The 26574-nt window shown below is 47.5% G+C and overlaps 1 protein-coding gene and 1 pseudogene across 10 annotated transcripts in view; one reads left to right on the top strand and one right to left on the bottom strand.

The window, feature by feature from the left end:
- Positions 1–26574, top strand: part of RPAP3 (RNA polymerase II associated protein 3) — a 286980-nt gene that overhangs the window by 240078 nt on the left and 20328 nt on the right. For all 10 annotated transcript variants that reach the window (XM_078675415.1, XM_078675461.1, XM_078675426.1 and 7 more), the window contains one exon: positions 805–902. In XM_078675415.1, coding sequence (XP_078531541.1) covers positions 805–902 — 98 coding nt within the window. The remainder of the gene's footprint in view (positions 1–804; positions 903–26574) is intronic.
- On the bottom strand, positions 11939–12879 carry LOC144768099 (dead end protein homolog 1 pseudogene; annotated as a pseudogene).

Here is a 26574-nt window from a genome sequence, read left to right as displayed (position 1 = left end):
TCTCTAGGATGCCCTCTGGGTACATTTTACATTAAATCTAATACTGCCATCACTGTGTGTTTAATGTGCTGCAAAGTGTGTTACCAAACTTCCCAGTTTTTAGTAAAGCCATTATGGAGCTGTGGAGTTTGTAATGGCAAACTCCCAGACCGCATACTCTTTATGGCTTTACTACACTTACAATGTCTAAGAATGGGTTTAGACACTGTAGGGGTTCAGGGTTCATGCCACTGTACCCTCATCTTAGTGCTAGTGCACCCTACTAGAGGGGTGACTTACCTAGGCCTCACACAGTGGGTTCCAGACATGGCACACTGGTATGTGTGCCATGTTGACTCTTCACTTTTCTCTGCACCAATGCACGCAGACTGCAATAGTAGTGTGTGGGTGTTAAGGTGCAGGGTCTCTGAGGGTGACACAAATAGGTGCTGCAGCCCTTAGAGGCCTTCACTGGTCACAGTGCCCTTGCTACCCATGGTACATTTTACAAGGGGCTTACCTGTGGCCATAGATGTGCCAACTGTGGTTACAAAGGTAAAGTCTTGGGAAAGAACACAGGCCCTCTGAACATGATTGGCAGGGACCTAGGGCATATCAAATCAGGTTGCATCAGATGGCAGGCAAAAAGTGGGGGGTAACCATGCAAAAAGGGTCACTTTCCTACAGGATAGAATAATTTTATTTTCAGAAGGTGAGAATGAAATGTATTTAGTAACCAATGTTCATGTTACTGAACCATATGTGTCTACTTCAATATTTGTATTGTCACTTAATTAAACTGTTTGTTTTCTTTCTTTTTTCAAGCAAATTGAACCTTCGCTGTATCCTAAGCTGTTTCAAAAATCATTGGAACCTGATGTCTTCAACCAGATTTTGAAAATCTTACATGATTTTTATCTTGGGTATGTAAAGTTGTTTTAAATGTTCAAAGTTATTTGTATATTATTTCTGAATGTCTTGGTTTGCTATAGTAGGTATTAAACCTCTCAAAGCCACTTTGAAAATGTTGTCAAGAAATGCCAAAATGCACCTGAATGGGGACAGGTCCCATGCTTCCTTCTGAAGGGAATGCAAACTACCCTGGATCATTGGTTTATTCAACTGATCATGTCATGGTACACCTTTCCATTTTTCAGAAGAGTGCCTCCATCTCCATCCCCACCCATTTTAATTACCCTCCCCAGTGAAACACAATGTGATGAAAGACATTACATCTCTATTGTGGAAAACATGAGATAGCGCTCAACCATCTTAAAGTGCAAGAAGGGCTAAAGTTGAAGATTTTTCTTGATTCCCCCAGAAAGATAGAGGAATTATGTCCTAAGATATTCTCATCATAGATGGTCACTTAACAAGTGACCATCTATCCCTCACATTGATTCAGAAGCTCAGGAGGCAAGTGGCTCACATAATTCCAATAATACCTAAGTGATCAGAGGTCCATGGTACCTGAATCAATTGATGATTAGTCTGGATCCTGGTTGCCTGTCTTGATGAAGGAGGGTCTTATGTGTCAGCAGCAGGGGCCTCCTTTTATAGTATACATGGTAATCCTGGCACACCTTGGAAGCATACTCTATTTGAAAATGTTTAGTTGAACAATACTAAACAGCACCTCCTTACTAACATTAGAGAACCAATGTCTCCAGTTTTCTAACATAAGTGTGTTGTATATAGAATTTGTTTACAGATTTATATCGATTGATCATTTTCTTCCTCCTGTTTTTATCTCTTTAATTTTCTGTATTGTGCGGTCTACACAGCCTAGCGAAAGCAGAAGATCTGCAAAACGTACATTGGTTGCCTTTACGTTGAACTGTAAAACATTTTGTTAAAATCAATTTTGATGTACTTTATAATAAAGTTACTTTGTATTTAGGGTTTCGCAGGGCCCATTTTAGAGTTTGCCTGACAATGAAGGTAGTCATGATGGTGGAGGACGTTAGGTCTGCCACTCTGCCTTCACTCTGCCCGCCAAATTTAAAATTCACCGAAGGCCCTCTATTGAACCCCCGTGATGTCTGTTCATACAAAGCCATTATACTTTTAAATGTTTTTACTTTTCCAAAGCCAAATTCTAAAGGGGGAGTTATTTCATGGAAAAGCAAACGCTAATGGCCCCAACACCATGGGAGTTATCACCCCTAATGTGGGGATCATTTTTTCATTTATTTATCCCTCACCACTAGGATATTCCAGGCAGTGAACGACAAAAAAAAAAGCCCACCAGCTTTTCACTGTAAGAATGGCAGAAGGTCGAATGGCCTACCTCTGTCTGCCTGTACTCCCTCGGGCTGTGCGAGGAAGGTTTACATTGGCAGAGCAAATTTTACTCTATCAGATGTAAGCCTGACGGTCCTCTCAGCTCAAAATTGGGTGGGTGGACTAAGAGTTTGGCAGAAAGTGTACTCTGTATCTTTAGCGACAGAGTACTCTGTTAGCAAAACTCAAAATCTGCGCCAAAAGGCCTTTAACTATCTATTGTTAACAGGAAGAGGCACTACTGTTAGAATTGTGGGTCTCTAGTTGGCACAGGTAGGTACTTGTGACAAATAGGGACCCTCTCCTTTAGTCAGGATAAGGGGATTACACTCCTAAAATAACCCCTGCTCACCCCCCTGGTAGCTTGGCATGAGCAGCAAGGCTTTATCTCAGAGGCGTTGTAAGTTAAGCATTTGTGACCACTTACAGTAACCCAGTGACAACACTACAAATGTACACCACACAAGGTTTTATATAAAAAATAAGTATATTTTATATAGAGTTACCCCACAAGACCTATAAACGACAAAAAGAGTCCACAGTACTATTAGATTTCAAGAGTTCTGTTAAAAGGCTTAAATCAAGGTTCTGTGCGAGTTGGTAGGCTGGTCCGGCTACAGCATTGTTGAGTTAACACAGAGTCCAACAAATCCGGAGGATCGCGTCGGTACGGGCTCAATCAAATGTCGACAGACTCAGTCACAGTACCTTTTACTTGAGGCGGCCGGCACGGATGTGCGAGCCCGTTTCGGTGTTCGTCGTGGTGCAGAAAGGAAGCGTTGCAGGACGTGTTGTCCCTTGATGCGGTGCAGGCAGCGGCCCGTTGACAGAGTCAGTGGATCCAAGGCGTGCGTTGCAGGGCGAGACGGTGCTTCGATGCGGTGCTTGCAGCTTGCAGTGCCGCAACAGAGCCGGAGTTCGGGAGCTGGCGTCGATCAGTCCTGACAGCGGTGCGAGTCGGACGGTGCGTCGCAAAGCGTGCGAGGGGGTGCCCAACTCCGGTGTGTTCACAGGACTCGAAGTCAGCAGCAGTGAAGTGTCGGTCAGACAAGTACGAGTTGGTGTAGCGAGGCGTTGCACGTCACGGTGTCCACCAGTTGCGGTGCAGGCAACGGCTCGGTGACGCCGTCAGGACGGAGTCGGTGAGCTAGGAGCTTGCGTTGTTCGAGGCGGACATTGCTTGATGCGGTGCCTACAGGACACCGGGCCGGTTGTGAGAGTCGGTCACAGCTCCCTGCCTCTGTAGCCACTGAAACAGCGTTTCCAGCAGCAATTCACAGAGGCTGGTGAAGTCCACTGGTCCTGGGACTTCGGTCAGGGGGCAAGCTCTCTTCCAAGCCCTTGCAGATCTCTGCACAAGTTGAAAGTAATGTCCACAAAGTTCTTTCTCCTCTCTTTGGCAGTCAGGCAAACACTGCAGGCCAATCCCCCAAGCAGCACTTCAGCTTGGGAATAGTCTCTCATCAGTTTCTTCAGGTTCCTCTCCTCAGCAGAGGTTTTGTCTTGTAAGTCCAAAAGTGATCTAATTTCATGGGATCAGGGTCCCAATATTTATACCCCAAAATCCTTTGTTCTCTGAGGGGAGAGGGGCCTGTGCCCAGTCAAAATCAGTTCTGAAGCACTTTGTTTACCAGACATTCCTTTCCTTTCACAGCGCAGGGCAGGCACATCAGACGCATCACAGGAGGTGGAGCCAGCATTGTGGAAAGCAAGTACAGTCCTGGAGCACTTTGTTGACAGTCTTCCTTCTCTTCTTTCAGTGTGCAGGGCAGAGACATCAGACGCACCACAGGGGGTGGAGCCAGCATTGTAGAGGGAAGGCCCAGCACTATTCAGGTCCCAGGTTCAACTCCTCCCTCCCATCTAGATGCAGATCTCCCTATTCACCACCGGGCTGCTCCAGCCTGTCTCTTGGAATCCCCCAGCCCTGTTACTCACAAAACCCCAGACAAGGAATACACAACCTCGCAGAGGCAGGCTTAAGTGGTTAGGCAAGCCAAAACCTACTTTCTAAAAGTGGTATTTGCAAACACGGTATATTAAAATAAACTTCACTAAAAGATGTATTTTATTATTCTGAGTCCAGGCATACTAAACTCGAATTTCTACCATGTTCTCTGAGTCTGCTAGGATTATAAACATGTAATAATCTAGCAGCCCATTATGGCCTATGGAGAACAGGTAGCCTTACAATAGTGAAAAACGAAAATGGCTGTAATTCACTATTAGGACATTGCGCACACATCAGGGCTTGTCCTACCTTATACTTTCAATGCACCCTGCCCGTGGGCCTACCATAGGGGTGACTATTATGAAGAATAGGGAAGGTTAGGGACTGGCAAGTGGGTGCACTTGCCCAGTCAGCATGACAGTTCCAGACTGCACGGAGGCTATGCAATGGCAGACCTTAGACAAGTTTTACAAGGCCGCTTCTGTGGGTGGCACAACCAGTGCTGCAAGCCCACTAGCAGCATTTAGAATTACACACCCTGGGCACACTCAGTGCACTGTACTAGGGTCTGACAAGTAAACCAAATAGTCAAGCATGGAATCACCAATTAATATATTCATTTACAATAGGGAGAGCATATGCACTTTAGCACTGGTCAGCAGTGGTAAAGTGCCCAGAGTCATAAAATAGCCCACAACAGGTCAGAAAAAATATAGGAGGATGGCAAAAAATTCAGGGATGACCCTGCAAAAAGGGCCAAGTCCAACAACTATCAACCAAATCTGCAAATTATGTTGGGGGATTTCAACTCTCCTTTCTACTCCAATGCCTTGTCCCTAAAGGTTATCACAAAGGTGACATTTAGAAAAAAGATCTCACAGTTGCTGTACACTTTCTATGTGTGCATAGTCACAGACAGAGAATGACTTAAACTCTAATTTTTCATCTCAACTTAATATACTGCCGAATGGATCCTGGTGCTTAAACCTACAGCATATAAAACGTGCTCCCTAGAGGCTTTCCTGAACTTCAGCCTTACTAGTTTCCAGTACACCCAGTCCTGAATCTTGACATTAGATAATTTACTTCAGTCCCTGGTCCATTTATGATGTATAGTCAATGCTGCATTGAAAGGTAAGAGCAGTGTTTAGTTGGTTAAATAAAATGTTCAGGGGCCCAAAGTTTTTCTTTAAAGTTACCGAATACCAAGTCTGCTTAGTCTTGATTCCACTTTGTGCCTTTTTCTTGAGTGACCCTATACTTCCAGTCTCATAATCACACTTTTGAAGATTTTATTTCATCCCAACTTTCTCCCTTTGTCTAAATTTTCCTATCTTTCTCTTTTTCATTTGTTATTGCTTTTATTCCTTTCTATCTCGTGCTCTGGGTCAAAGCCAGAAAATAAAGTATGTCCCGTACCAAACAAATGCTTGCTAGTCCCACAGTTGGAATCATTGGCACAAAGTAGGCACTAGGTTTGGGTTTTTAAAAACGTGTTTAATGTTGTCTTTGTATTTTATTGTACTTGTTTAATGTCTTCCATGTTTCCACTGCTACATACCCGTAGCATTTTTTTTCAGTATTAGCCTCACATTGTTTGCTAAGTAAATGACCTTAGGAACGATTGCTGTCTCTTTCATACTTGTAAGCAGAAGCCCATTGGTTCTTAACATTTTCTAAAATAGTTCTTTCCTAATTGTGGGTGCTGCCTTCTTAGTGGAAGTTTATAGAAAGCCTGTGATTTTAGCTAGAGAGGCACAGAGTTCATAGACTAGAAAATGAGCCGAAAAGAATCCAGCAACAAAAGGAGAGAGTAGACTAGAAAAGTAGCTGCCTTTTGCGAAAAAAAACATCTGCTGTGATTGCTATAAAATGCTCCAGGTGGAAAAGAGGTTCATAAACAGAAGTGAGATTTAAGCAGGAAAACAGATCCAATTAAGAGAGATATTTTACGAGGAAACCCATAGCACCAAGCACAGTGTTTTGCAGAGCTAAGAGTGCAATAAACACACAGATATCACTACGCATATATGTAAATAAAATATACCAGTAGTTGCAAATACAAGAGCCTAGCACAGTTGTCCGTATTAGATGGGGCTGTTGAGTTTTTAATTTGTATTTTATCTTTGCATTGGCATAATTTGAATACCTGTGAACCTTTATGGGATAATCATGTATTGGACTGTATTCACTAGCTACGAGGACCAGCATATTCTATCCACTTGAAGGTAAACTATGGTAGCTATGTGGAATAGTTGACTGGTCCTATTCATTGCTAACAGGAATAGCCAAGTATCATTCTCATGTCTTTTTGAACCATTGGATAACTTCCCAAACTGATTGGGTCTTCTAGTTGCAGATTACTTACCCTAAAATATCCCGTCATCAGACTGAATCCAGAAATGTTTTGTAAGCAGTACCCCTGTTTGCTTGTAGGTGGCGTCATTCGGCTCCACGTAGCGTCGTCCATGCCGGAAGCGGTGTGTGGTGCCTATATAGATGCCACTCTAGCACACTGACTCCAGTTCTTTTCTTTTTCCACCAGTCAGCTCAGATTCGAAGAAAGGCTACCTAAGTCACTTTTTGACTTTTCGGCCTCTTGTCAAAGATTTTTTGAGACTTTGTCTCCTGATGTGAAAGATGTCAACCAGAAAGGCAGGTTTTAAGCCATACGTTACCTATCATCAAACGATGTTGGTAACAAACCTGCATTTGATTTGTCTCTGGTGTCTCCCAGACATGCGAGGACTGCTAGGCCTTGCATCCTAAGGTGCTCCGGAACTGCTTCCTCAAGCTCCTTGCCTCTCCACGTCAATTACCTCCTCGATACTCCAGGTCTCTGCTGCGAGGAAGTTCCCGAAATTGTTCATGAATTTGTACCCAGCGATCGTTGTCCTTCTCCAAATCTGGTAAGTCCCACAAAAATAAAAAAGTGTCAAAGAGGACTTTGAATTACTTGCACAAGGTTTTGAACAAGTGACAGGCCGTCAGCACTCGAGGCCTAGCATTGTGGTGGAGCTAGGCCGGCTGTGCCTTAATTTCCAGGAGCCGTAGCGACCCCCTTCCAAATTACGGAACTTTATGAGGCCATCATGGGCCCACACCCGACGCCTGGAACGACACCTGGTGTCCACCCGCTTGCGGAACTCCGCCCACCCCCATGGACTACGCACGCAACGTAGGAATCATCCTGGACACCGAACTCAAAATGGACCCCAGGTTGCTTCGGAATCCGAACTGGGACGGGTCGAGGGCGGCGCTGTCTTCGATGAAGCATGTCAGTTCCTTGTTGATTGTTTTCTCTGTGACTTTGGCTGCAAAGGGGAGGAGCGTGAAGGGCCAGTAGTTCTTGTGGTCAGTAGGGTCAGCTGTGGGTTTGTTGAGCAGGGGCCTGACTTCTGCGCGTTTTCAATCAGCTGGGAAGGTGCCTGTTTTGAAGGTGGTGTTGATGATGCGATCTAGTTCGGGTGCGATGGCGGTGGCACCTCTGTGGTAGATGTGTGGAGGGCAGGGGTTCACAAGGGCAGGGGTTTTTTGGCCGATGACATCATGTTACAGGCAGCCAAACGGCAAGTCAGTCCCCCACCCCATGGGGGTTGCAGTCTCCAAACCCCTTTAGTTTGCCCTTCAACCATCATGAGCATCCAGTGGGGGCAGGATACGCCATCACGTGCACTTCTGAAGGTTAATAACATCCGACTGTTGGATTTTGCAGCTTGTCTTAAGTGGCTACTCCCTCCCTTTTGTGACCACCTGCTTATGACAAGCTGACAGAGGACCTCCTCTCCTTGCTCTGTCAGGATGTGTTCGCTTTCTTGGCCAAGGGACCTATAGAGAAGGTGTCTGCATCAGAAGTAAGGTACTGGTTGTTATTCCCTCTTCTTTTTGGTACCCAGGAAGGACAGAATCCTTTGTCCAAATGTAGACCTGTGCCTTCTCAATCTCTTTTTAGAAAAAGGGGTAATTTAAGATGCTCATGATTGTGCAAGTCCTGTCTGCCCTAGACCCAGGAGACTGGATGGGATTGATGGACTTACAGGATGTGTACTTTCACTTTCCCGTCCTGCCTGCTCACAGGCGTTACCTGTAGTTCACTTTTGACCAAGAGCACTTTCCGTTTGCCATGCTCCCCTTTGGCCTTACCAGCGCCCCTCGGGTGTTCATAAAAGTGAAGGTGGTGGTCGCAGCTTACCTCTGGAGGTCAGGCTTCCACTCTTTCCCCTACCTCGACGACTGGCTGGTAAAGGGAGGCTCACAACAGGCAGTCGTCTCCCACCTCAAGACTATCAATCAGAGTACTTGTAAAGCACGCTACTTACCCGTGAGGGTCTCAAGGCGCTGAGGGGAGGGGGTGCCGCTTCAGACGGCTGTTCCTCATCCAGTCGGCGTCGGCCTTCATTCCCTCGTGGAGGTTGGTTTTGGCGGTGTGCAGGTCCTTGGTGAGGGAGAGGATGAGCTGGGTGTCGTCGGCGTAGGAGATGATGTTGAGGTCGTGTTGGCGGGCCACCTGTGCGGGGGGGCCACGTAGATGTTGAACAGCGTCGGGCTAAGGAATGAGCCCTGGGGGACTCCGCAGATGATGTCGGTGGCCTCGGATCGGAAGGGCGGAAGGCGGACGCTCTGGGTTCTGCCGGAGAGGAAGGACGTGGTCCTGTCAAGGGCCTTCTCTTGGATTCCGGCTTCCAGGAGGCGTGTCTTTAGAGTGCGATGGCAGATAGTGTCGAAGGCGGCTGACAGGTCCAGGAGGATGAGGGCTGATGTTTCGCACTTGTCTAGTGGGCGCCTGATGTCGTCTGTGGCGGAGATGAGGGCTGTCTCGGTGCTGTGGTTTCGTCTAAACCCGGACTGGGATGGGTCCAAGATGTTGTTGTCATCCAGGTGGCGTGCCAGTTGCATGTTGACGATTTTCTTTATGACCTTCACCAGGAACGGGAGCAGGGAGATAGGGCGGAAGTTCTTGAGGTCCTTGGGGTCCGCCTTGGGCTTCTTGAGGATGGCGTTGATTTCGGCGTGTTTCCAGCTTTCCGGGAATGTCGCTGTTTCGAAGGAGATGTTGATGACCTTCCTTAGTTGGAGTGCGATGGCATTGTCTGCTTTGTTGAATACGTGGTGTGGGCATGGGTCTGACGGAGAGCCTGAGTGGATGGAGTTCATGACCTTGCGTATCTCGTCGTTGTTGACGTTGGACCAGGAGGTCAGGCAGTTGGCGCTGGTGGTGTTCACAGGGGAGGTGGGGTCTGGCGTAGTCATGGCGGTCATGGTGTTGAAGCTGTCATGGATGTCAGCAATCTTGCGGTGGAAGAAGATGGCTTGCCAGTTGCACAGTTCTTGTGAGGGCGGTATGTCGTTGGTGTTGGCGCTGGGGTTGGAGAGTTCCTTTATGATGCTGAAGAGGTCTTTGCTGTCGTGTGCGTTGTTATCCATGCGGTCTTTAAGGAGAATCTCTTGGCTAATCTGATGAGGTGGTGATGTCTGCGGGTGGCGTCCTTGTGGGCTGAGTGGTTGTCCGGTGTGTGTTCGTGGAGCCATATCTTCTCCAGTTTCCGGCATGCGCGTTTGGAGGTCTGCAGCTCGTCGGTGAACCAGGTGGCTCGCTTGCTGGCATGGTTGTTGGAGGGTTTCTTGAGTGGGGCGAGGGTGTTGGCGCAGTCGTCGATCCACTGTCTGAGGTTGCGCGCTCCGGTGTCTGGGTTGGTGGGTGGGTTTTGGGCGAGGGTGGTGATCAGCTGGTCTTCGGTGACTTTGCTCCAGCAGCGGGGAGATAGCTATTGATTGCGGTGGTGCGTGGTTGGTTTATTGAAGGTAAAATGGATGCAGCGGTGGTCAGTCCACTGGAGTTCGGTGGTGTGGTCAAAGGCGACGTGGGTGCCTGTGGAGAAGACGGGGTCCAGTGTGTGGCCAGCGGCGTTGGTGGGTGCGGTGATGAGTTGTCTGAGGCCGAGGTTGGCGAGGTTGTCGATCAGGGTGGCGGAGTTGTTGTTGTTCTTGAGGTGGAAATCCAGGTCCCCGAGGAGGATGTAATCCGTAGAGGCGAGTGCGTGGGTGCTGACGTGGTCGGCGATGGAGTCGCTGAATTGAACTCGGGGTCCGGGGGGTCTGTAGATGAGTGTTCCTCTGAGGGTGGTGTTGGGGTCGGTGTGAATCCGGAAGTGCAGGTGTTCGGGGGTTTTGAGGGTGTCATCTGCGTGGGTGGCGAACTTGAGGGTGGACTTGTGGACGATGGCTCTTCCTCCTCCGGTTCCGTTGGCGCGATCCCTGCGGGTGATCTTGTAGCCGTCCGGGATGGCTATGGCTATGTCGGGCGCCGAGGAGTCGTTCCACCAGGTCTCGGTCAGAAAGGCCACGTCTGGGGCGAAAGTGTCAAACAGATCCCAGAGCTCGACGGCGTGTTTGCGGGTGTTTAAGGAGTATGCAGCGGAGATGGTTGGGTCCAGTCCTTGGAGGTTTGGTGGTTCTGTTGCAGGTGAAGCTGCAGTTGTGGCAGGAGAAAGGTCCATGAGTCAGTTTTGGAGTGGTTTGGAAGCAGGTGTGGTTTCGGCCGGTGTTGAGTGCATGGAGGGTGCTGGCGTCATAGCGGAGTCTGGTCTTGTGGTGTTCGCAGGGTCCAGGGGTTCTGGCGCTGGGCGCGGTCCAGGCGCGGACGGGCACAGACGGGCTTGCCTTTGGCACGACTTTGGCGCGCCAGCTGCACGGCCTCCATAAGAGAGGGATAGGGAGGGAGGAGCAGCTGGGAGGCGGGAGCGCGGTGGCCAATGGGGAGCAGGGGTGCGGGGCCGCAGGGGCGCAGCGGCGGGAAGGAGCGGGAAACGGCGGCAAAACAGGCGGGCGGCAAGGAGCAGGCCCGAGGCATCTGGCGGCCGTGTGGTGGCGTGTGGAGCGACCTGCCTACGAGCAGGGTCAGAGGTCGCTCCTACGCCACTGCGCGGCCTCCTTAAGAGGGGGATAGGGAGGGAGGAGCAGCTGGGAGGCGGGAGCGAGGTGGCCAATGGGGAGCAAGGTCGCGAGGCCGCAGGGGCGGGAAGGAGTGGGAAATGGCGGCAAAACAGGCGGGCGGCAGGGAGCAGGCCCGAGGCAGCTAGCGGCCGTGTGGTGGCGTGGGGAGCGACCTGCCTGCGAGCAGGATCAGAAGTAAACGATGGTGAACCTTCTGCATTTGCTGGTCTTCACCATCAACGTGCCAAAGTCACTCCTATTCCCTCTCAGAGGTACCCTTTTATTGGAGCTGTTCTAGACATGGTGCAGTTTCAGGCTTTTCCCCTCAAGAGGCTATTCCAGAAAATTCAGACTATGATACCAATGAAAACACATAGGAGGGACTTGGAGTGCTTCTAGGTCTTGTACACAAGCTCCCTGAAACTCTATGTAGTCCATTAGGGTATGCAGATCCTCTACGGTCAAGGTGGCAAGGGGGAAAAAGGTTGGTGAGAAACTGAGAAAGCAGATTCGGGATCTGCTTACTCAGAAACAAGAGCCCTCACACCCTGGTGGGTGTCATGCTTCATCATCGAGCAGCTCCTCGTTGGATCAGCACTGCAGTGCTCAACAGGGACCTCCATGGGGCTCTTTGCTGGAGGTCTTTTTAGACTAAGACACCAATGTGACTGGAGGTTCCCTAGGTGTAGATTGGTGTAGTATGAATTATAAATAGCTAGGAGGTACCCTAACAAATGTAATAAATGGGTCCTCTTGGTATGGTTAAAAGCAGGGGGTGGCTGAATGTGGATGTCATGATCCTCTGAATGGAATTGGATAGCCTGGAATTACAACCTGATACCAGATGCGCATCAGTCCCTCTGGGCTAACAGCCAAGAGGTTGGTCAAAAATACTGGAGAGCCCAGCTGCATCTTTCTGCAAAGTAAGCATAGGAAATCCACTATACAGCCCAGGGATATCAGCTGGTCCTGTTTCTTCTACTCAGACTACTGGGTAGGAACAGATGAAATTATCCAATTTGGCTCACCAGGAGAGTTAGTGGTTCTCTCTGAAACAATTCGTAGTTTTTGCTTTAAGTCCAGTTTCAGCCAGTCCACGCTAAGCTTCTGTCCATACAACCTCAAGTTATCTTCTACTAAGACTTTTTTGGCCATTGCTGCCGCTCTGTGAGAGTTATATTAGACCACAGCCAGAAGTTCTCATTTCTTGGTGGTGCTTGGATACGAAGCGATGTCCTCAATTCCGGAAGTCAGCTGCTGCAGTGCCATTTTCAGCTCCTCCTGCTCCAGCCGGCAGGGCACGGCGTCGACGCACAGCTCGTACTTCTCGGTATTCCGATACACGACAATCTGGTGGTCTTTCTGCACTTGGTAGCCGTTCAGTGCAGCAATGGCAGACTGGGCGTTTCGCCGGCTGGTGTACCTGGCGTAGGCAAAGCCCCGGTTGAGGCTGCTGAAGGTCACCATGAGGCGGAATTCATACAGTTTGTCCATGCCCTGAAAGAGGGGGATCAATTTATCTTCGTATATGTCTTGAGGAAGCTTCCAATGAACACCTCGGAACCGGAGCGGGGGGCACCTTCCCATTCAGGGGGAGGTCCACCGTACTTGCGCTTACTGTTCACCTGTCCCAGGGAGGTTCCCATTTCTTTGACCCAGGCCAACAGCGCAGCCTTGTTTACAGGGTTCACAGCATTGATCCACATCTCACACTGCTCATTTTCCATCTCCATGGCTTTGCTTCTCGCTATCCTATCGCTCACATGCCTCTTCCTTTTCACAGCAAACAGTGTCCAGCATGTGATCAGCTCTGTGTTGGACGGGCTTCCTACATTTTAATGTTAAAAAAGGCAAGTGATTTCTTCTATTGGTGCTGTGTTGAATCATCAGGCATCAAAATGCACATTTAAATCCCTCATGCTGTCTATTTGGATTAGATGCGGGCTCAAGCGTTCCAATGCCTCACTCGGGCAGCTGTTGGGGTGTCTGTAATGGATAATCGCGTCAAATGAAGCCCTTTGGGTCCCTCATCCTAAGCAGTTATACCAGGTCACCGTGAATATCACCGACTAATTTCACACATTTGAATGACTGTCATTCATTCACTGGTAGTCCGTCGCCTGCTTCTCCTAGCTACTAGCTGTGATTATTTGATATCCCGGAGGCAACAGCTCACGTAGTAATATAATAACGGCTTCCTTTAATCAGGATTCAGTTATGCACCTTCCAACCCCGGGATTCTAATCCGCAGCCGGCTAATCCCCCTCACCCTCCTTTCTTCAGTTTTTGTGAGCAGAATGGGGCACGGTTGGAAAAGAGGGTAACTTTTGGTGAATTTAATCTCAAGAGGCCTGATGCATATTTCCTCAAACGTGTAGCTAAGGAGTGATGCTCACAGACTAAAGGAGACAGATGGCTTTGGCGTACCTTGGTGTGTGACACGTATTACGTACACAATTACGAACATCACAATACATTATCAATCTAGATTGGTATATTTTCTTAAACCCCTTCCTCCCCGCCCATCTCTCGATCCCACTTTTAAATCTTCTCACCTGGGAGTTGTATTTTCCTTGTGCGGTTCAGAAAACCCTACCTTAAATTATGAAGCACAACATTTAATCTTGATGTGGATGGTACATCCCAGTGCTGCTGTAGGCTATAACGCCAAGAGTATAAAGCATATGTTATGAATTTTTATGCTGAGGTGGCAGGCAGCGAGAGCTGGGATGAAGTACATTCATTGGCCATGTGATAGAATTGGACCGTTTACAGTGTGCTCCCTTTCTTCAACCCCAGTCCAAACCTCATTCATAAAAGTGGCTTAGATGTGTGACAGGGGTCGTTTACGTTTTATCTAGTTAGAAAACACTTGTTACTGTCAGAGGTCATTGTATTCAGAAGTCCTCTTTTTCGCCTGAATAATTAAGCAGTTGAACACTAAGAAGTGGACAGAAGGCGCTATTCCAGCAAGATAGCTTTGTGAGCTTAGCCTTTGTTGCTAAGAGTTGCAGATCAAATGGTTAAATTACTGTAACATACGATGAGCTTTCTGTCCCTTCAGGTTTGCGAATATAGTGACATCTTTCAGCTAAAGCACTTAGAAATTGAACAACAGAGTTGCATAACCATAAATAACAGTAAGTTATCATTGCAATTCGTAAATAAACAATCTGCAGTTTTGCAACCATAAACACTTGTGTTGGTGATTAGCCCAGTCTTTGTGAGGAAGAGGCCTGCCAGTGACTGGCTACGCATCGATTATTGTAGAAAAACAGCCTCTTTCTACGCATTATATGTTGCATAAAATAGGGTACAGAGAGGCCAAACCCACTTCACCACTAGGCCTGGTGTTTGCTAGGTCACATTTACAATAATCTAGCTATCCTTCCTTTACAAAATAACATGAAAATTGATAAGGGTCACTGTGAACAGCATGGCAAATGTAAGCCCTGTAAGCTAGCAATCATTTTTTTGCAGCCTAAGAACGTCTAGGTGCAGTCACTGAACTGTTCCTAGATTATGCCTTTTCACCAGCTCTTCTCTCATATCTATTTCCCTATCTGATAAATGGCTGCATGTACACCTAGTTCTTCTTTGAAACTACCAGCTATTATTAAGTAGAGCCTGGAGAGACCTCCCAGTCTTTTTCCCATTGTGCTATAAAAAATGACCTATTCAACAAAGAGAGGAACTAAGAGGGCTTTTTTAATCGGCGTCCAGTGTATAGGTCCTGGAACTAGGTCAACAAAAAAGGATACACTGTTCCCCAAGGGAAGAAGAATAAATGAATAAATGAACCGACACTACGTGAAGTGAAAAGGGTGTAAAGGGGAATGACGGTGGCAGAGTCCCCGATCCGCTTTTGCTCGCCAGAGGTATTACAACTGTGCCTTCTTGTGCTGTGCCTGAATTGCTGAATGAAGAGAATTGCCTGCATTTTTAAAAACATTGTTGATTTAAAAACGATGCTGTCCTGCTGATTGAAAACGGACTATTTTATTGTGAAACTGACATTTTAAATCACTAATTCTCTGGGTCAGCACTCCTTTTAAAAACGCCACACTCGCTGTGTTTGCGCTGCCTACCTTTCTCAAAATCCTGATTTAATAGGGGGAGGATTTACTCCACTGGTTAGTAAAGGAAGCCTGTGCTCGTCTCTCACTCCTGCCCGCCCCGGTCCGACGCGGTAACCAGTACCGTTGCGCGGAGGGCGGGTCAGGGAGAGCCAGGCACTTCCTGTGGGGGCATTTCCTGAGTGGTTAGCGCTCTAGTGCCTGGTTTCTCTGGGCTATTTAGGCAGAGCCTTTCCACGTGCAAGCTGCGGTAGGGTGATGGTGGCAGAGTCCCCGATCCGCTTTTGCTCGCCAGAGGTATTACAACTGTGCCTTGTGCTGTGCCTGAATTGCTGAATGAAGAGAATTGCCTGCATTTTTAAAAACATTGTTGATTTAAAAACGATGCTGTCCTGCTGATTGAAAACGGACTATTTTATTGTGAAACTGACATTTTAAATCACTAATTCTCTGGGTCAGCACTCCTTTTAAAAACGCCACACTCGCTGTGTTTGCGCTGCCTACCTTTCTCAAAATCCTTATTTATTAGGGGGAGGATTTACTCCACTGGTTAGTAAAGGAAGCCTGTGCTCGTCTCTCACTCCTGCCCGCCCCGGTCCGACGCGGTAACCAGTACCGTTGCGCGGAGGGCGGGCCAGGGAGAGCCAGGCACTTCCTGTGGGGGCATTTCCTGAGTGGTTAGCGCTCTAGTGCCTGCTTTCTCTGGGCTATTTAGCCATCGCCCCCCCCCCGGAGCGCGCAGCGGTCGCGCGCAGAGGTTGCTGAAGAGTGGCCAAAGAGTGGCCCGTCTGCGATCGGACGGGGCCAGGGGCCACACCCCCTGGTCGAATCATGCTGGCACCTTTGGTAGACACCAGAATCAGGTACACGTTTCAATCACTACTCAGCCTACAACCGACCGGTTCTGGGGGATGCATGCGTGATCCCTGGCCGTGCTTGGAAGGTCCTTTCTCATGCGCCCGGTGCAGGTTTCAGGCATCCCATACCATCACCCATATCGGAAATGCGGTCAGCAGAAAGCCAGAGCTCAAGGTCTTAAAAGTCTTCTTTTAAATGTTCGCTCATTCCCTAAACATCATCTTGAGATATGGGACCTTATTAAAAATACCAACCCTGACATATGTTTTTTAACTGAAACATGGCTCAAACCACATACCACCCCGGTTATAACACTTGGAATCCCTACTGGATATAAAATCTCAAGGCTCGACCGCCCGATAAAAACTGGAGGCGGAATAGCCATAGTATACAAAGAATGTCTAAAAATCTCCATAATTGAGCAGAGTACTTGCCCACTGATGGAAGTGATGATATTTAAGGTAACATCAGGCTCCAAGGATAACTGGAAAGGCGCTCTGGTATACCATCCCCCTGGACCCAATACTGGTTTCTCCCTTTCCTTAAGAGAGCTTATTGCACAACATCTTAAAGCCAAAGAACATTTTCTTTTATTAGGGGACTTTAATGTTCATGTGGATATCCCTGACCACCCAGATACCCTGTCCCTACTTTCGGACCTTGCCCAGCTAGGACTGCAGTTGCAAAATACTGGATCTACCCATAAAGGAGGACATACTTTAGATCTAATCTTTTCTAATGGTCCCACCATATGTAGTCGTCCACCGATCCGGGTCAATTGGTCTGACCACTACCTAATCTCATTTTCTCTTCCTGGCCTAGCCAAACCTGCTAAACAAACTCCTACCCCGCATATATGGCGCAGACAATGGCACAAGGCCACTGTAGATGAGATTCAGAAAATATGGAAAGAGCCACACATCTTAACTACAGATTATGTAGAGTCAGCCCTCTCTAAATACAACCTAGCATTAAGGGAAGCAATCGATCACCTAGCACCACTGAAACTCATGAAACAGCATCCCACATCGAAGCAGGAGAAATGGTATACGGTAGAGCTTAGATTAGAAAAGCAGAACTGTAGGAGGCTAGAAAAAGTCTGGAGAAAGACCTATACTGAAGACAGTAGGAAAAAGCACTCAGAAGCTTTGTCCTCTTACTACAAAAACATCAGGCTAGCTAGGAAAAACAATCTGACATCACAGCTAGCAGAAGCCGGAACTCCTCAAAAGAGTTATACAAGATCCTACAGACTTTTGTGAAGCCCTCAGCCTGTGAGAGCCCTGACGAGTTCTCCCAAACTCTGTGTAACACGACATCTCCCTTTTCTTTGAAAACAAAATAGATGCTATTTATAACAAAATTACCATGGCCAATAAATCCAGGGACAGTACAGAATGCATTTTAATACCTCCTTGCATTGATCTAATTAAGCTGACCACCTTCCCTGAAGACAGTCATACGGAAATCTTGTCATTAATGAGTAGCATCAAAACAGGCCCTCCGTTAGACCTCATCCCGGCCAAAATGATGATCCCTTTAAGCAACCTTCTTTGTCCATTGATACAAACAATCATTAATCTCTCCTTCAAAGAGGGACAAATACCTAATGACTGGAAAAGAGCAAGAGTCAACCCCATCCGTAAAAACACGGCCATGCCATGGACAGACCTTACCAATCTCTGCCCCATCTCTCTTCTGCCATTCTTAAGAAAACTGGCCGAGAAGCACGTGAACACACATCTGTCAAAATTCATCGAGGCTACAGGGGGTCTGGACCATTCTCAATCAGGGTTCAGACCCAACTACAGCACCGAATCCGCGCTCCTCTCCGTGGCAGATAACATCAAGATGACACAGGATAGAGGAGGCTCTATGATTCCGGTGCTGTTAGACCTGTCTGCAGCCTTCGACACTGTGTCACATAAGATCCTTCTCGGCCGTTTGCAGAGAGCTGGAATTGGAGGCGCGGCACTGTCCTGGCTGAAGAGCTTTCTCACTGGCCGCTCACAAAGTGTCAGCTTGGGCTCCTATTATTCCACCTTTAGGGAGCTCACCAAGGGGGTCCCACAGGGCTCATGTCTAAGCCCCACATTATTTAATGTGTACGTGGCCCCCCTTGCTGACATCGTGCGGAAATATGGGTTTACCCCAGTGTCGTACGCTGACGACACCCAGCTCCTGTTCCCCTTCCAGACTCTTACCCCGGAAATTAAGAACTCCTTTGCCGAGGGCATGAGAGCGGTATCCACCTGGATGGCTTCCAACTGCCTCCAGTGTAATGTCGGCAAGACAGAAGTTATGCTCTTCGGGAAAGCCAACCTCCTCTGGTCCCCAGATTGGTGGCCCTTAGAGCTTGGACCCGTCCCTTGCCCAAAGCAATCAGTGAAAAATCTGGGAGTAAGACTGGATCAAGACCTGGTTCTAAAAGAACATGTGAACCTGGTGACAGGAACCTGTTTCCAGACAATCGGTCTCTTAAGAAGGGTTTTCCCCTTCTTGTCTGATGCTTACAGAAAGACCTTGGTTCAGGCCCTTGTAATAAGTCGTCTTGACTATTGCAACGGTCTCTTCATTTCAGCAAATGAATACGTGCTTAACCGTCTTCAAGTAGCCCAAAACACCGCGGCCAGGCTGGTTCTCAATGCCCCCTCGAGAACACCATCTAGGCCTCTATTGGAACAGCTTCACTGGTTGCCCATTCGTCAGCGAATCAGCTTTAAGATTTGCTGCATCATACACAAAAGCCTTTTTGGATCTGGACCCCAGTACCTGAAACAAAAATTTCAAATCCACAAACCGGAACGACTCCTACGTTCAAGCAATCAATCTTTATTAAAAATCCCCCCTATTAAGGCGGCCAGACTGGGTGGCCGAGCACTTTGGTACATAGGACCTCTCATTTGGAATAAACTCCCCATTGACTTGAGACAAAATTCCAATCTCCAATCTTTCCGGAAGATGCTCAAGACATTTCTCTTCCGTGAAACATAGCCCCATATTTACACTCATTAAAAGGCAATTAATCTGGCTCCATCAGCAAATTTAGCGCGGAGATACCCCTCCGGGGGTCGAGTCCTGCGCTTTATAAGCATATAAATAAAATAAATAAATAAATCCCTCTTTCGGAATTAAAACCCTCAAACACCCAGCAAGCTAGGTGTCATGCTTCATCATCTGGGTTCTGCTCCTCGTCAGACTGGCGCTACAATGTCTGACTAAAACCCTCAAACACCCAGCAAGCTAGGTGTCATGCTTCATCATCTGGGTTCTGCTCCTCGTCAGACTGGCGCTACAATGTCTGACGGGCACCCATAAAGGGGCTCTTTACCTGAGATCTTTTGTTCCTGCCAGTTGGTGCATGTGGGTGTGAGGGCTCTAGTGCGATTGTAGACGTGAAGGTGGGTGAAATTTCTTAAAAAAGGTTAGTTAATCCGCTAAATCTCTTTTAATAGGGTGGTTGACTACCTTAGTAAAAAACAGTGGGGTGAAGATACACACTGGTGCAATGATCCAGAAGTGTAAGTTCTACCTAGTGGTCGACATGTTTCATGCTCTAAATAGCAATTCGTCAGGACCAAGTAAAATAACAGTGCTACATGCTGTGGTAGGACAGGGTTTTACCTTCCACAGGATACTAAAGCGCAGGCCGATTGGTCCTGCTCATTCCTAATGGGACCTAGAAAGGGAGACAAAAAGATGGTGCCCCAGTTATTGGCAACGCAATGTTCTAGATCGTCGGTATGTGGTTCATTATTCATAAAAAAACTTGCCGGATTCTGGCAAGGGTGGAGGGGATTAAAAGCACACAGCAAGGGATGGGTGTGTCAGGACTATATACAAGGACAGCAATAAAAGGATTACAGGGTGAAAACTCAATCAAATTCTACATAATGCGTGGAACAACGGGTAATGGGAAGGACATTGTGATACTATTGACATTATTCAAGTCTCACCCTATCAGGAGCTATCACTGGCGTCAACAGTCTTCTCCCTTGATCAGGCACCTTGGTCATAGGTACCCTAATGCGGGGGAGGAAGAAGAAAAGGGGAGAAAAACAGAGACACAAAAGAGTTTGGTCGGCAGGAACACACACGTTGCAAAACAGGGGCCGTAGGCACTACATGACCCAAGTGAAATCCACCATATGCGCGGGAAGGCGTGACCACCCAATAACCAACTCTCAGAATCATGCCGATCTCACCGCATGTACGCGTGTGACCTGAACAAGCCATGTGGGGCTGAGCGCGGGATACTGAGCGTGCCAAGTCGACAAAATGGGCCCGCACAAAGTATGGTCCCTGCGTCTCCGAAGGCTCGAACCGCCACTCCAGGTCCCGCCGCGTCCCCCACTGAGATCACGGCAGGGCGGGGAGAGGATGGGCGATGTTTGGTGATCAAGCACAACCAGCCAGCATTACGGCTTACTCTCATGGATATGCGGTCGGTTCGGCTAGTCCAACCACAAGTAACCAAGGAAATGCTGTAACATGGGAATAATTCGCACCGGGGTTCACTCACCTGTCCGCAAGTCGGACGCTGGCCAAAGACCTACCCGCAAGAAGTCAGGAGGACGGAGAAGCTGGAGCAGCCAGGAAGCCGCCATCGCTGCTTTTAAACTATGCATCCAAGCTATTTTCGTAATCACCCCTGTCACGTGCAGCTGGTCTCCTGGAAGCGGCGCATGCTCTGTGGTACACCCCCGGGCTGCCGCTTAACCAGGTGAATAACATCGAGAAAGCTGCTCCAACCTGGCGGCCATTTTACAAGGTGCAAGATATCATAAATAGTTAACAAAGACGCCCGCATGTATAAGCCATACCCATTTAACCAGTATCAAAAAGTGGATGACAATACAGAGGGAGTAATCTGTTCTCGTTTAGGGCAGTAGTGGGCGAGGTCGTCAATGTCGCAAAGCCAGATTAATAACGTAAAGAAAGGACGCTGCAGCAGGGCATCCATTAAAAGGAGCCCAACATAGTGTGGTAATAGCAAAGACGCCCGCATGCATCACTTATTAACAATCCAAACGGTGTCACACAGTGGAAGTTAAAAAATTAAGAGAGTGTTGGTCTGTTGATGTGTGGGACAGTGGTGGCGGGGATGGTAGGGGTGATGACAGTTACCCCGCCAGGAGAACAGTTAAGTGCTGGGTACATGACAACTGACTGCGTTGTAGGTCTGCTAATCCTATAACTGGGATATCAAAAGGTACGTTCAGTGGTCCCTCGAGATAGTGGACGTTGGGAATGTGGGATCAGTGTGTGCTGGCCAGAGAACTCCAAGGGATGGAATCGTTCAAACCCTCAGTGTCTGTAGATAGACGGTGAATCCATCTCTGCTCTATTCTAAAGAGAGCTAGGTGTGTTATATTCTGATGGGCTTCGAGTACAGTCCACCTCAGGCTGTCTGCCGAATGGTTATTTTCTTTATAGTGGTTGTAGAGTCTTGTGTGAGTTTTTTGGCACCTGATGTTGCTCCTATGCTCGGTAATCCATAGCTTGACCTGTCTCATGGTCATCCCCACATATCTTTTCTCGCAGGGGCATGTTAGGAGATAGATACACTTAGGGGTATTACAATTGGTGTGTGATCTTGGGCGCCAGATGAAAGTCTCCGTGAGTTTAATCTCTTTGCATGGACTGGTTAGGTTGCAGATCGCGCAGCCACCACAAGGGTAAAGGCCTGTTACTGGGGGGAGGGCCCATAGGGTTCTTTATGCATTCACTGGCTTTTTCTTGGGTCTCTTGTGTATCAGTGCCTCTTTTTGGTTTGATGTGCGTTTAAAGGCAAACCTTGGGCGAGGGATGGAGAGTTCACCTGAGTTAACGATGCCCCAGTGTTTGTTTATGGTCTTCTTCAGGAATGGGGAATTTCTGGTAAAGGATGTAACACAGGTCAATGTGTCAGTCTGTTCCTTGGTTCTAGTCCCCAGTAGTGCTTCTCGGGGATTATTCATAGCCCGTTTATAGGAGTTGTGGATATGTCTCGAGGGGTAGCCCCTATCCTGTAGGTTATGTTGTAGTTTCTGTGCCTCTTTTTTGTAGTCTGACATGGTGGAACAGTTCCTCCTGATTCTGAGGAACTGTCCAAAAGGGAGATTGTCCCTAAGGGATCTGGGGTGGTGGCTATTGTATAGGAGGAGACTGTTTCTATCATTATCTTTCCTATGTAGGTTGGTGGTGATGCCACTTTCAGAGAGCCAGATCCTGAGGTCAAGGAAGGGGATACTGGTGTCAGAAACTGTGCTAGAGAACTTAAGGAAAGGGTTCTGTGTGTTAATCCAGTTACAAAAGGCTGTACAGGTGTTGAGATCCCCTTTCCATAGTATCAGAATGTCGTCGATATACCTGCGCCAGATAGTCATGTTATCCCTGTAGGGGTTGTTCACATTCCAAATGATATTCTCTTTGAAGGCAGCCATGTAAATACAGGCCAGGCTAGGGGCAAAGGTACTGCCCATCGAAGTCCCCGGTATTTGGTGGTACAGGAGGGTCTCATACTCAAAGAAGTTTTCTTTGAGAGCAATAGACGCACACTCCATGATAAAAGTGATGGGCGTGGGGGAAGACAATTCTTCTTTGAGGGTTGCCTGTTCCGGGATATTGGTGTAAAGTGCCTCCACGTTGAAGGTCACCAGAAGGTCAACCCCCTCCCTCCCCTCGATGGTGTCAATGAGGCGGAGGACATCCCTGGTGTCCTGTAGGAAGGACGGAATCTTCTTAACCAGGGGCTGCAGAAACTTGTCGCAAAACTTCGACAGTGGTTCAAGTACTGACCCTATACCAGGCACTATGGGTCTGCCAGGGACTGGTGTAGTGTTTTTGTGAATCTTCGGGAGGGTATAGAAATAGGGTGTCTTGGGGTTAGCTGTCATTAGAAAAAGTGCCTCATTTTTGCTGATCCACCCGTTCATTTCACCATCCATCACCAGAGTAGTAATCATAGTTGTTAGTCTTGGTGTGGGGTCAACTGTAAGTGGAGCATAATGACTGGTATTGGCGAGTTGTCGCCTACATTCCCTGTCGTAGTCCACTGTGGACATTATCACGGTAGCTCCCCCCTCATCGGCCTGCTTGATAGTTATCTCTGGGTCATTAGCAAGGGACTGCACGGCCTCCTCTCCACTTTACTGAAATTGTGGAAGACAGGGGTACAAGGCCTGTTCTCTAGGCTTTTAAGAACAGCCTCCTCGAAGGCCAAGACCTAAGGTGGAACCATAGCATTGGTGGGGGTGAACGTAGAAGGGTTGCGTAGACCAGTGTCGTCTTGTTCGGGTTCAGGTCTATCCTGGAAGAATGCTTTTAAGCGAACCTTCCTGAAAAATTGTTTAAGTTCACAAATTTCACTGAAGTCGTCTGGAATGGGGGTGGGCACAAAGCCCAAACCCTTCTCCAGGACAGATACCTCAGTTTCGGTCAGAGATCTAGTCGATAGATTAACTACTAGGCTCTCTTTCCTCTGGTTGTGCTCCTCGTCTCTACAGAGGGGGTTGGTTGGTCCTGCCACTGAACACCCTTCTGTCCTCCTCTTCTGCGCCCTCTTCCTCTGCCCCAACCTCGGCCTAAAAAAGGGGGTTCATCATTGGGTAAAACTGAGAAGGGCCTTGGGGATACATCGGATAGTGCCAGGGTGGAGGGTGTGGTGGTTGCGGTAGGCCATGGAATGGATGGCTGTTGTCATAGCCCTGCATCACATTCTACCTCGGCTGGTTCCGGGTTCCGTAGCTACCCCCACTGGAGTCACTGTTGGCAGATCCCCTCCTACTTCCAGTCTCTGAACTTTCGTCAGAGAAATAACTGTTCCTAGTGGAGGCAAAATAGTCTTTGAGATAGGGGTAAACCTTCTCTTTGTCAAACTTCGCCACATCCTTCTGGAGTTTGGCGATTTTCCGTTTTAAGAGGTATTCTTTATTGTCAGAGATCTCGTTATTAATCTCCGCCAGTTTGGTAGTAAAATGTCCTATTTACATGTTAAATAGTCTTACCTTGGTCTGGTAAGCAAATTTCTTCCATTTCATTATCTTATCTTAACATTATCTGTCTTTCCATTGCTGGAGACTCGTCACCAGAAACAGGTTGTCGGTGTCCTTCTCACCAACCAATCAGCATGAAGAGGTAGACATCACATATTCTGATGGATATTTATATCAGTAGATTCCTCACTTCGGAATACTACTTAGTTTCCTGCCTAAATCTGGTATCTTTTTTCCAGCAGTGCTCCAGCGCACTGCTAGATGCCACCTTGTGGCTCCACACCACCCCTGAAGTGATGAAGAGGAACCTCATAAAAGTACCACCTCAGCACCCATATTTCGTTTTTTTTATTTCCAAGCCTACCTTCATGGAACTAGAGCTCTTCTCCCAAATTAGTCAGCCTATCGATGACTTCTATAATGAACAATGCCCTCTACTAAAATTACAGTTTTCAAACCATGCAGTAATAAAATAAAACAGATGTCAGTCACAGACTTGCACAAGGTGTGTCTCTGGCATTTGGGCTCAGGATATGACTAACTCGTGTAGTATGTGTGCCCTCATGCACCCTAAGGTTATTTAGGACCAAAAACTGAAGTTGTAAATCGACGAATGTGAGGAAAAAGTTGCCCCAGGTCGCCGGTGCTGACTTAGCCCAGCTCCTGAGATGTCTACTTCACAGTGAAAGTCCTCCGGTAAGTCCAAACCAAAGTCCAGATGAAAACACAAAAAAGAAAAGTGTGATTCAATACCATCCGACCTTTCCTTATCTAAGGAGAAGGGGTGATGGTGTCACAGTGTCAGTCGCTCTTCCTCAGGGACCCCAGTCATGTATCCGTATTCCCCATTGATCCCAGTTGTGCCCAGATTTTCCAAGACCATTTACAACTCTACAGCAGATCGAGGCCTTCAGATAGGTCATGCTGTGTTTTTTAGCGCACTTACAGCTACCTTTGATCCCCAAATAATCACAGGGATCTCCAGTGGGGTTCCCCCGAGCAGGTTCCATCCCTGGTGCTGTTGTATAGAATTTTTGAATCCAAGCAAAATTTACAGATTTATGCCCTTATATAGGTACAATTCACATTGCCCTTATATAGGCATAGAAATCATAACCATATTTAGACATAGCCCATGCAGTCCAAATACAGGCATGGCTACTTCCACTCATTCCTAAAAGCCACAACAATTTCTTGGAAAACTCGGCTTAAGCAGTCAGGGACATCCCCTTGCTTGAATATTGATTTGTCCAAGAATTCATGGAGTTTTCAAAGAACTACGATTCCCTTGGGATTGTTTAATGACGTTATTATGTCTGACTTTACGTAAAACTAGGCACCTTCCAGGTATAAATATGCCTACACTTGCCCTAGCAAACACATCGTGGTTCGGAGCAGCTCGACTATCTACTTGCCCGATGCAGCTCGCTACAGCAAGTGCCGAAGGGAGCCGACCCTTCAGCTGACGCACTGATCGAGAGGCTGCGTTTCTCCCGGCAAGAATCCAGCTCCAGTATTTCCAAGCTCCCCTTGCGGGGTGTTGGGAAATCAAGTCCCGAGACCAAGATACCAGACCTCCTTTATTCTAAAGCCAAGGTACGGAGCTGACTAGACCCTAAAAGAAATCTTGGTTAGATTCTTGGCAAAGAAAAACTAAACCTATGCTACACCTTACTTACTTCTTCCCTCGTACTAGACTAAGGTTAGGTACTTTGGGGTAGGCATATTTTAGAAGTACCAGTTGAGTACTTTTAGCCTTTGTTATTTATGTATGTATTTATCTATGGTTTAGAAACCATACAATGCTTTTACAGTATTATTTTATAATACTCTTCTTGCTGTACGCATTATACTTTGCAGCCAGTATTACAATTGTAGTAGTTCACTTTACTTGCATGAGAAAGAAGATTGTTCAATAAACCCTTTTATTGAAAATGCCCGTCTCTCTATTTCTCTGCACCTCTGATGAAATGAAGCATGCACGAGTGACTGAGTAAAATATCTATCTTTTGTTTCCACGACTCTGAAGATACGTTTATTCTTGGGGAAACAAAGTTGTCATGTTTATGCGGTTGTCAGAAACTAATCCCTTCTTGTGAATTCGAGAAAGTTTCTAGTGATCTCTGAGCTAGCTGACACTCACAATTAAGTCTAATATATTTGATAGAGACCTAGTAGACCCAATTCCTACGTCAGATATATAGAATATATTATTCCAATGCGCAGAGCCTATTGGGAATATAGGAACTACACTACAGTGCTATCTGACTTCTTAGAACCTGTTTCGGGTCCCTTAATGATTTTGGTTATGGTTCCAGGTTCTGCGTCGGGCCATTCCTCATTGATGCTGGTAACCACACCACACCACATGCGCAGGAAGAGGATCCGGTACTAATTCCGTTTCTGAACCCTAACCTTCTTCAGTCCCATCTGACCCGATTTTGCATTACGAAATTACTAACATGTTATGTTATGTTAAGCTAGTTTGTATAGCGCATGGCTACCCCAGCAACGGGGC

The sequence above is a fragment of the Lissotriton helveticus genome, chromosome 1_1, assembly GCF_964261635.1.
Source record: "Lissotriton helveticus chromosome 1_1, aLisHel1.1, whole genome shotgun sequence".
Taxonomy (NCBI): domain Eukaryota; kingdom Metazoa; phylum Chordata; class Amphibia; order Caudata; family Salamandridae; genus Lissotriton; species Lissotriton helveticus.
The sequence above is the reverse complement of the archived record's forward strand: the minus strand, read 5'-3'. Positions and strand labels throughout refer to the sequence as shown.